The 10,447-nt window shown below is 38.5% G+C and overlaps 1 protein-coding gene across 16 annotated transcripts in view; it reads left to right on the forward strand.

The window, feature by feature from the left end:
- Positions 1-7,649, forward strand: part of MUC2 (mucin 2, oligomeric mucus/gel-forming) — a 68,857-nt gene extending 61,208 nt beyond the window's left edge. For 15 of the 16 annotated variants that reach the window (XM_049820698.1, XM_049820705.1, XM_049820704.1 and 12 more), the window contains 12 exons: positions 41-110; positions 429-529; positions 694-725; positions 905-1,082; positions 1,696-1,800; positions 2,429-2,469; positions 3,119-3,241; positions 3,699-3,797; positions 4,466-4,594; positions 5,249-5,288; positions 5,580-5,709; positions 7,202-7,649. In XM_049820698.1, the coding sequence (XP_049676655.1) occupies positions 41-110; positions 429-529; positions 694-725; positions 905-1,082; positions 1,696-1,800; positions 2,429-2,469; positions 3,119-3,241; positions 3,699-3,797; positions 4,466-4,594; positions 5,249-5,288; positions 5,580-5,709; positions 7,202-7,457 (1,304 nt within the window). In that variant the 3' untranslated portion in view covers positions 7,458-7,649. The remainder of the gene's footprint in view (positions 1-40; positions 111-428; positions 530-693; positions 726-904; positions 1,083-1,695; positions 1,801-2,428; positions 2,470-3,118; positions 3,242-3,698; positions 3,798-4,465; positions 4,595-5,248; positions 5,289-5,579; positions 5,710-7,201) is intronic. The other variant, XM_049820699.1, reaches the window with a different exon arrangement.
- The last annotated feature ends 2,798 nt before the right edge of the window (positions 7,650-10,447 follow it).

Below are 10,447 nucleotides of genomic sequence, written 5' to 3' on the forward strand. Positions count from 1 at the left end.
TGTTACTGAGCTCTTCCTCCTTTTTATTCTCCCATTCCAGCTTATAAATGCCCCTCGGATAAAGAATACAGAGCATGTGGTCCTATTAAAGAGATAACCTGCAAATCAAGGTAAATAATTTCTTCACTGTTAGTTATAGCTCATACAACTGTTCAGTCATATTGAATGCATAGGTGGATGAGAGAAATCAACCTCCTGTTATATCTTAAATCAACTGTCAAATTTGGTACCACTGTTCTCTTAATCCTAAATCTGGGTGCCTGTACTGTTTACATTGTTTGGCTATACCAAACGTGAACACTGACAATCCCTAAGTCGCAAACATTATCATTTGCCACTGTATCTTCAGTGAAAAGTTATTTGACATAATCCTCCTCTGCATGCCCATGACAGTAATGGTGTTCCTCTGAACATTTTATCTCCTACAGTCAACAAAACGAAACTTCAACTAAACAAGTAGAAGGCTGTTTCTGTCCTAATGGAACAATGCTGTATGACTCTGGTGTGGATGTCTGTGTGAAAACCTGTGGTGAGTTATACTGCTTCACTTGGATGCATGTTTGTTTCCTCTTTGTTGTTTCCTTCTCACGTATGCAACATAGATCTGACTGTATGCAGTACTCATACAACATATTATAGAGATGTCTGCTGTTATATGAGTAGTAATGGAAATTTATTTTGATATTTTCACAGGCTGTGTTGGAGTGGACAAAATACCAAGAGAGGTATGCTGCTGTATGTTTTTGTATTTCAAGTAGAAGCTGGGGGTAGGGAGAGGAGAGTGGTCTCCACTGGTGCAGTCTTGTTTTGTTGTCTCCCAGCTTTTCATTCCTGTTTTTGCTTCTGTTCTTTTAATTAGTAACCATGCTTGAGTAACCACTCACTTTATTTTCTATAATGACAGTTTGGGGAAAAGTTTACAATAGACTGTCAGGACTGTATTTGCGTGGAAGGTGGAAATGGCATTGTATGTGAGCCTCATGAATGTGCTGAACAAAATAAGACCAGTTGTGATGGAGAAGGCTTCTATGAGGTCAATGAAGTAAATTCTGAAGACTCCTGCTGCCCCATTGTCACCTGCAGTGAGTTTATACTTTTGTTTCTAGTCTTTCTATACCTTTTAGGAATAGAAAGGAAAAGAGAACTGAACTAGTTTAGCACCAGAGACCTGCAGCAGGGAGTCACAAAATAGTATCTTTCCTCATGCTTTTTAAAATCAGCTTGCCTAGTGTTAAGGAAAATATGTTTTAATATCGCAATGACTCAGCATAACTGAATTTACAGTTATGGGACTCAACTAAACCTATAGTTCATGAGTTCAGGACCACATTTTATTCAAATAAAATGCAGATAGATTATGAAATTCTATGTGGGTTTTCCTTTTGCAGCAGTTGCCTACAACCTTGGAGAGAGTAACAGTTGTCCACTACTTCTCTGCAAAGAATTGTGATACTTTTTAACACTTGGTAATTACATGGTAGAAAACGTTTCATAAACTAGTGCAGTCCCCCAATCCAGTGCCTGGATTCACTAGGAAAAAAATGTTCTCTTTCTGCAATCTGTTTCTTTGGAGAGGATCTGGACTGTTTCCTAGCAATGGAAAGTCTATCCTAAATGCTTTGATAGATGCCTATTTCTAGTAGCTGTGATTTAGTGTACTTTCTGGCTTTTTTTTTTTTTTTTTTTTTTTTCCAGAATGCAATACAAGCTTGTGCACAAGTAAAGCCCCCAAGTGTACACTGGGATTTGAAGTTCATTCTCATATTCCCAGTGGTCAGTGCTGTCCTGTGTACCAGTGTGGTAAGTCCCTTGAAAATATATTACAATGATTAGCATTACATATTACATAATTTAGCATCACACTTTGTTAGGCTGTATGCAATAGCATGTTGAAAGAGGTAATAAACACAGTCAGATTCTACAAATTGGTTACTATTAACATTGTTTACTACTGCTATGGTTATGACAAACAACTAAGAAATCAGATATAGCTCAGGTGGCTCAAGTTCAATTTTCTTGTTCTAAGTACTTGTAAGAACAGCTACAGGACTAACTGGGACTGTGGTCTCAGCTTAATCTAGCAAAACATCCCTCTAAGTGTCCCCAGTAGAAGGTAGCTTTACAAAGTCTGCTTTGTTCTTGGTAATTGAAACAAGGAGCTACTTGTACCTGTTAGGTGGGCATTCTTGGCTATGAACTGGACTGCATATATCGGGCCAAATCTTCCTCCCTTTTTGCACACGCAGTATTTGTTCTTATACCTTATATATGTCATATCTGCTACCAGAAATGGGGAATAACCAATGCATTTGACCATATGCATTGTGATTCATTGTGGAAGAAATTAGATTGACTAGAGTGGGGTGAAGAAGTTTTGTTTTGGGCTTTTTTTCCCCTAGTAACCACCTAACTCCTTGCTTCTTAACAGTTCCCAAGAGGGTTTGTGTACATCAGAATGCTGAGTTCTTGGTAAGTTCATATTTCAACAGTCTTCTGGAAATGCTTAAAACACCAGTTACTATGCTTTATCAGAAGTGCTATGAGGAGGTTTATCTAGTACAATCAATATATTAGAAATTTTCAAATTCCTGTCAGGAGTTCATCAATTTCACAAAGCCTAAATCTTTTCTGAAAAGGTTACTGTGTTTGAAAGGGACTGAAAAGTTGTTTGTGTGTCAGTATCAGAGAGACATTTGGGTTTAGAGTTAAGTGTGCATGCATTTTTAAAAGTCAGTCCATATTTACTCTCAGCATGTTATTGCAGTTTTAAGACTGCTTTCAGAAATGAAAATATCTGTAAATAAGTATTATTCTAAACAGACTTAGATTCCTAATAAATTGTTGGGTCTAGTAATTTTATTGCAGATATTTGTATGACACCTGTCCTTGTAATATCTGAGTTTATCATTGCTATACAGGACTTCAATAAAGACACACATTAAATTAAATTTGGTATTTAAAATGTTGTCTTCATAAATGGCTAGCCAAATAGCTATCCAATAGTCTTTATGATTGTTTCCTTTTCCATAGCTTGGTTTACAGATTTTTTGAAAATTAAGAAATGTCTGTCACATGTCATATCTCATTAATATATGAACTTTTTTCTTAAAATTTGTAGCCTAATTCCTCAGTCTTTGTTGATAAGTGTCAGAATTGTTTCTGCACTAATGAAGTTAACATCAGCACTCAACTGAATATCATCTTATGTGAACATATTCCGTGCAACACATATTGTGAACCAGTAAGTGACAAACTTAAACCAAACAAAGAAAACCCACAAAATACCCATGTATGTGAAAAGCAGTTTGATCAATGAGTGATATAAGCAAAGGACAGGAAGCAGAAATCCAGAGTCCAACTTCAGTGTGGATACCAACTGTCCTTGAGCAATCTATTGCATGAAGCCTGACTGTGTAACTTACGGTATTCAGTTCACATTGGGAGGTTAGCTGGGAAATTTCTCTAGAGCACTTATTGGAGTGATATTTAATTATTAGGCATATTTATTATAGTGGTTTGATTTATTCCATCTATATCGTGCTTTTTTTATTTGTCTTCCATTGGGTTGGAACACAGAAAGGCACAAATCTGGAGTGCACTTCAAAGCATAATCAATTAGTGTCTTAGTATGTTTCAATTTATTTCTCAAAAATGCATATATCATAGTGATTTCATTTTTAATTAATTTTAATATCTAGGGATATGAAAGTCAACCAGTGAAAGGCGAATGTTGTGGAAGATGTGTGCAGACTAAGTGTGTTATACATACATCACATAATTCTGACCTCATCTTGAGTGTAAGTATGCTCTATATCTTACGTCTGTATCAAATTTGTAAAGTTCCCCCTTTTAGAGCGAGAACATCTCCTTGTCAGAGATAAGACTTAGTGCAATTTTGCACCTGGAAGGTCAGAGGCTCACCTAAAGCAAAGCCTATCTCCAATTTTTTTGGCCTGAAGAAAGGACTCAGGAAATCAAATTTTCTGAAAGGCTCTTCCTGGAATGACAAATCCAATACCATTGGAAGGGTTTTTCTTGCAGTGTTGGGAAGCTTGGGGTTTATTATTTGATTTCTGTGTACTGAAAAACACCAGTAAAGCCTGCATATGAAACAATTTTATTGCCCCTGTAGGGTGAAAGTTTAGGATTTTTCTTAATTACCATACAACAGTTTAGCTTTCCCTAGGCAAAATTGATTGGCATGGATGATTTTGTGAATAACTACTAATGCTCTCTATGTATTTTAGAGGATATTTCTTTTCCAAGGGGAATCCCATGTAAAACTGAAGATTCTCTCCACATATGGCATACGGCAATACATGTAATAATCTGTATCCAAAACAGCTATTATTCTAAAAATAATTGTCTGGGAAACAAGAGGAAAGTCATTGTCAGAGGACAAGAAAATTTTTGTCTGAGCTTGTTTCAGCTTTCCTTATTACATTTTTTTTTATTTCGTTTGCAGCCTGGAGAGTTTAAAAATGATCCTTACAACAATTGCACTATTTATAGCTGTGTAAATATCCACAACCAGCTTATCTCTTCCACATCTGAGATTACCTGCCCAGCATTCAATGAAGAGAGCTGCAAACCTGTAAGTAAATATGGAAAACTCACCCTCTACTCAGTGCATAGATTACTTCAGTTTAGTTCAGCCACCTAGCTAGCAACAACAGTCAAATTAAGCTCTGATGGCCTTTCACCAAAGTTGCTCAGTCCCAAGGGCAAAAGTTTCTGCTGCTTCCATGCACAGACCTATAGAGTGTATAAAATAAGATACCTGGATGAGAGTTCAAGGGTTATAGCTGGCAGCTGTCTCTCAGTAGCCAAAACACTGGTCGGCACTGAGATACAAAGTTCTCATTGACTGCTTTGTGCAGGGTCCTGTCTGAACAAGAGCCATGTTTTCTTGAATGTTACAGAAACTCAAGCTGTTCAGTCAGCAGGCTGCCAGTAATGCCATGCATACTTCCCATTCAAATACATAAGACTCTGAAAAAACATTTTTTGGAATTGTTTCTGAGGAAAAATTGCATTATGTTCACTGTAGACTTTCTTCAAAACCTTATCTTTATTTCCACAATCCTTTGTAAATTGATAGATATCAAGTCTGGAAGAAACCATTGTCTTTGTTTATTCAGATCAATGCTACAGTTTTTGCTGGTTATTTCCAGCCATTGCCCTAAAAGCCTCTTTCATATAGGGAAAGAAAGTAATATTATTTCTCCTGTTTCTTTGGTTTTTTTAGGGAACTATTACATTCTTACCTAATGGTTGTTGCAGAACCTGTAAGTATGCCAATGTACCTGAATCAACACTACAGAGAATGAATTTTCTTCTTAAATCAAACCATTTTCCAGCCACAGAGGCTGATATGTTTGTATTTAAATAGATGCTTTTATATTTATGTTTGTTATTCCAAGCATTCACTGGCCAATCTCTCTGGGAAAGTTTATACTGGAGCAGAAAGACCACTTAAGACAATTCTTTGAGGGCACTAGTGAAGCCCAGAGGGTGATGAACTGCAAGGAACTTCTGGAGCTATTTCACTGAAAGTGTTTTCTGATCCTTGCCTATAGGTGCGCCTCTGGATAGTCCCACACCCTGCTCTGTCCGTCAAAGAAAAGACTTCATCGTCTATAAGGGCTGCCGTTCTGTGGACAGAGTTGTCATGACTGAATGTGAAGGAACATGTGGAACCTCCTCACTGTAAGTCAACTGATTGGAAAATGAGATTCAAATTCTGCTGGCACTGAGCTTGTTCATATAAAAGGAACAGTAAATAGTTAGACTACAGAATGGTAGAAGACCTGAAACTATCTGCTCCCCAAATCATGGGCACAAAATCATGAAATCTGTGACTGAACAGTTGATTTGTCTTAATACAAAGTAGAAAAGCGTATTAAATTGCCTTGGGATTCAGACAGCTATGGTAAGGCCTATCCATCCATTAAGAATTGGCTTGTCTGTAATTTGTGTCAGACCACCTTGGCTGGAAAACATCACAAAAGATCATGGATTATTTCCTGTAATGGGAATGAGCCCAGAGAGCAGCCAGGCCTGATGCTCATAAGCTGAAAAGCTTCTCAATAATTAACATCTAAAATGAAAAACACATACATTTTTTAAAGGAAAATTGAAACATGCACAGTTTTTATACAATAAAGAAATTAAAACCCAAATGCTATAGGGGTGGAGTGCTGGTGCTAGTAGAATAGTTTCACTGTACATTTTTCTCTGAAATAAGAGAATCTACAAGAAACTGGCTATAAGAAAGTGGCTAGTAGGACACCAGGTACTGAGCTATCAAAACACTGGAAAAAAATGTAATTCTAACTCCCCAAAGAAACTTCCATTTGCTGCCTATCACTGAATATGCCACATGGTACCTTACATGGGAGAAAACTGATATTTAGTCTCAGATTGAACCATGAATAGCCAGGGAGTTTATTAGTATTTTGAAATACCTTATCATCTTAGAGTCCTGCTGTGGTTGCCTCTGCACACAAATACAAGTAAAAGATGTCTCTTGACACAGTTTGTAGCCTGATTTTGACAGATTCTGCAGGTTAAGAATGGTGCTTGGGAAGCTGATGAACACAAAGCTGCAAAAAATACCTTGCTGTGAGATAAAACCAGAAAGAGCTGCTGCTTTCCCTTCCTGTTAACACTGCCTGGTTTGGGATATGCACTTTGATTCATGTGATGCAATTGTAGCCCTTGCAGCCAATTGATTGATGTGATGCCATTGTAGATGACATTATAGCCACTTATCTATGCAGTATTCTTATTTGGGTCAGGGCTTTGTCTGCCCTCAGTTGTTGATCTGGTGTATTTAACATCCATCAGTGCCAGGATGGTGAGAGGAATATAAGGAAGCTGAGCTCCTAGAACTCACTGGGGTTTTTTTTACAAGGACTTCCATACTAATTGTTTTATCAGAAAAAATCTCAGCAAATGCAATGAATTTTAAAAGCATATTGTTATAACCACTGGTCTGTCAGATGAGCTTAGCACTTTCATTAGCCACAACTGTGGCTAATGAAAGTGCTAAGCTCATCTACATATTATTAATTATTATTATTAAGCTCTTCTACACATTATCCCAAACTTCTCACAGGAGTTCTGTACCTAATTTCACCCTCTCCTCTGTATGTTGGCTTCCGGCACAGAGTAATGTTGCCATTTTCCATGTTAACAGATACTCTGCTGAGGCCAATTCTATGGACCACAGCTGTTCCTGCTGCAGGGAATCAAGGACTACTGTGAGAGAAGTGGAGCTGAAATGCCCCACTGGGCATTCAGTTTCACATAAGTATATATACGTGGAAAGCTGCAGCTGTCAAGACACTGAATGTAGCAGCTCACAATCCAGTGAGTTGCAGAGCACAGAAGAAAATGACAAGGCAAGCATTCTGAACCGTATCAAGAGGGCCATCAGCTTAACAGCAAAATGAAGGGGAAAAAAACTAGCAACATTCAACTAAAAGGACAATTCTCATCTTCCTTGACTACTTTTGAACTTTGTGTTTCCCCATTACTGTACCCTGTTTATTCTTCCATTATTTTTAACACTGTTGTATTTATTTGTGCACAAAATAAGAAGACAAATTTGTGTTCTTCCAAGTGCACAGCCTTTTGGGTCTTTTTATAATCAGCTTATTTTCTCTGAACGATTAAAAGCACATTTCAAAAAACATGGGTTTTGTACTTATTCGCATGCTGTCTTGATGAGCCTGACTTTTAAAAGAGAAAAAAAGTTCTTTAACAAGTTGTAGGAAATCAAGTGACATATTTCCTAAATTTTTGGGGGTATCTGTTGCTAGGTCCTTAAAAACTGAAATGTCAGAAGGTATTGTCTGGAGGACTCAATGTGTAAGGTGGTGCAGAAGTTGATGCTGTCAGCCCAAACAAAGCTAAAGATGAATAATGCATCATGAAGTGATCCAGATGACCCAGAGAAACGTCTCGTTCAGCACTAGATCTCATTTTAGCAGGGCTGCTGTGTATGTTAGAACTGTCTCAGTTTATCACAATTATGTATTTTCATTAAGAAAGTAGTCCCTCAGGTATGAGAATATGAAGGGATGTATAGTTAGTACTATAGTAAGAGGTCTCCAAATTCCAATGCTTGCAAACCAGATGCCCATCTCTGAGCTAGTAATCCTAGGCTTCCTCTACAGGAAGGGGAGAAAAATAGCCATTTTTGACATTCATTTGTCTCATAACAAAGGACATATCCAAAGGATGTTAGCTGCATTGCATTCTAAAGTGCCTGTTGATCTGATCTTACTGTAAGGAGAGCTGAAGAAGATTAGCTGAGAGATGGACATCTCTCTTGGATCATCTGAAGTACAATGAGGGTAATCTACACTTTCTGTTGTGTGTGGAAAATGTTTTCGGTGTTATTTTGTCTCTGTTAATGAACACTAATTGTGCTTTACCCTTGTGAGTTTGAGCCAGAACCAACCTGAATACAAGCATCTTTGCTACCTAAAGAATTGGTGGCACCGTTTTGTGCTACTACTAGCCCTGCCAAATGTATTGCAGCTTAGAATGCAGACGCTGGTAGGAATGCACAGAAAATGAAACTCCAGAAGCTTTGCATCTTTAGGATACTATGATCACAGAGCTAATTTCTGTGGAGGGGGAGAGGTAGCTGATCTAAGAAGAAGGAAGTTTTGTCAGTTTACAAAGCAAGCTCCAGAAATAATGAAGCCTGGTTTCTGCTTTAGCATGGGTTTCGAAGGATTTCTGTCTCTAGGTTCAGTGTGAGATGTGACTGAGACTTTTCTCCTGGGGCATTTACAAGATCACTCTCTGTGGATTCTTTGTTGTCTAATGATTTCTGTGCTGACACTACAGCCATACTTTTCTTTGAGTCATTTGCAAAAACCACTTTTTTCAAAATCTGTTGACATTTAGCTGTCTTTTAGATCTTCATTTGTGCAGTTAAATTTGGCTGAAGTCAACAATAGCTTCTGTACACAAGCAGATACAAGGTGTGATCAAATCTGCCTTGTTTCCTATGAAAAAGAGATAAAATTTTCCAAGCCACTAGTGGCATTTTGCTGCACACTATATTTACACCGAAGACCAAGATCTCCCTTGCTTCTTTTTTTTTTTGTTGTTTAATTTTTTTTTTTCTCTGTAGTTTGCATGGGCTCTTTCTGTCCCTTCTAGTGATGGGCAAACTACTTCTAAATAAGGAATTTAAAAGATCCTGTATGTCAGCAAGGCTGCAGATTTTGGCTTCGCCACTGCAGGGCAGTCTATGGCTAAGAATGTAAAATCACTTTGGACACAAAAAACCCAAACTGCCTCCAAAAGGGAGTTTGTACTTCATCAAGTAGAGGGTTTCACCTCTGAGAAGAACGAATGTTGGTATTTCCCCACAGACACTTGTATGCTCTTAGTAAGCACTGGAAAAAAAAAAAAAAAAATTATTCTGATAGGAATTTACATGCATGCACAGGATGGTGTTCCTTACAGTGCTCTGGATTATAGCAGCCCCTTCAGTTTTGGTGCTGGGTCAGTGCTGCCCATAAGCAGGTGCCATAAGCAGGCTCCCAAGCAGGCGCTGTCAGAGAATTCTAATTTACAAATGCTTGGCAGTTCCAGGTCAAACTGTACATGTCAAACCTCCACCCCTTTCTGCACTCTTAGTCACCTTAGAACTTTGCAGTTCAGTTCACACCTGTATTTCCCTTGGAACTGGATGACAAAATTGAACAGATTAAGCTTTTTCCAGCACAGAAATCCACAAATAGTCTTTTGGAGAGAAAGGAAGGAAAGGAGCTTTAAACTGTGTATCCCTACAAAGCAAGTAGCAGTGGTAGTGAGCAGCACTTTTGCTCCTTCCTACAACCCTCTTGGCAGTAAATGGAGACCTGTCCTACCTGATCCCATGGACCATTTTTGTTTCTTAAGCAAGAGCTTTTGGGTTTGCAGGTCACAAGCAGAGATTCATCAGGAAAACCCAGGAGACAAACTGAAGAAACATCTTACAAGGCAATGTCAGTGCTTTAGGGGCTCAGAGGAGATGGTGGAAACTTCTGATCCCATTGTCTCTCAGGCAGGACCTCCTGCAAGGGGCACTGGCAGCATCATAAAAAGCATCGGTGCTGGAAGGGAATAGGATTGACTCCCTCTTTCCTTCAAGAATGACTCCATTCTCCAGGAATTTCCTTGTCTCCTTGAGTCTAGCAAGAAGGCAACAGTAGCAAGAGCCCCAGCAGAGTTCAGCTGGGTGGCAGAGTGGCTAATACACTGTCACATCTCCACGCCTGAGTCCTGCGTTGATCTCTTAGACTTTGTCTAGCTTCCCACTTTCATTGGTGGCAAAGGGATACTTTTTGGTTTGTTTCTTTTTCATCTGCAGTTACTTAGCAGTTTTAGTTTCGCCTTGAAAAAGGAGGAAGCCTTCTTGGGAGGCAAGTGGGACTTC

This window comes from Accipiter gentilis, chromosome 17 (assembly GCF_929443795.1).
Source record: "Accipiter gentilis chromosome 17, bAccGen1.1, whole genome shotgun sequence".
NCBI classification, from domain to species: Eukaryota; Metazoa; Chordata; class Aves; order Accipitriformes; family Accipitridae; genus Astur; species Astur gentilis.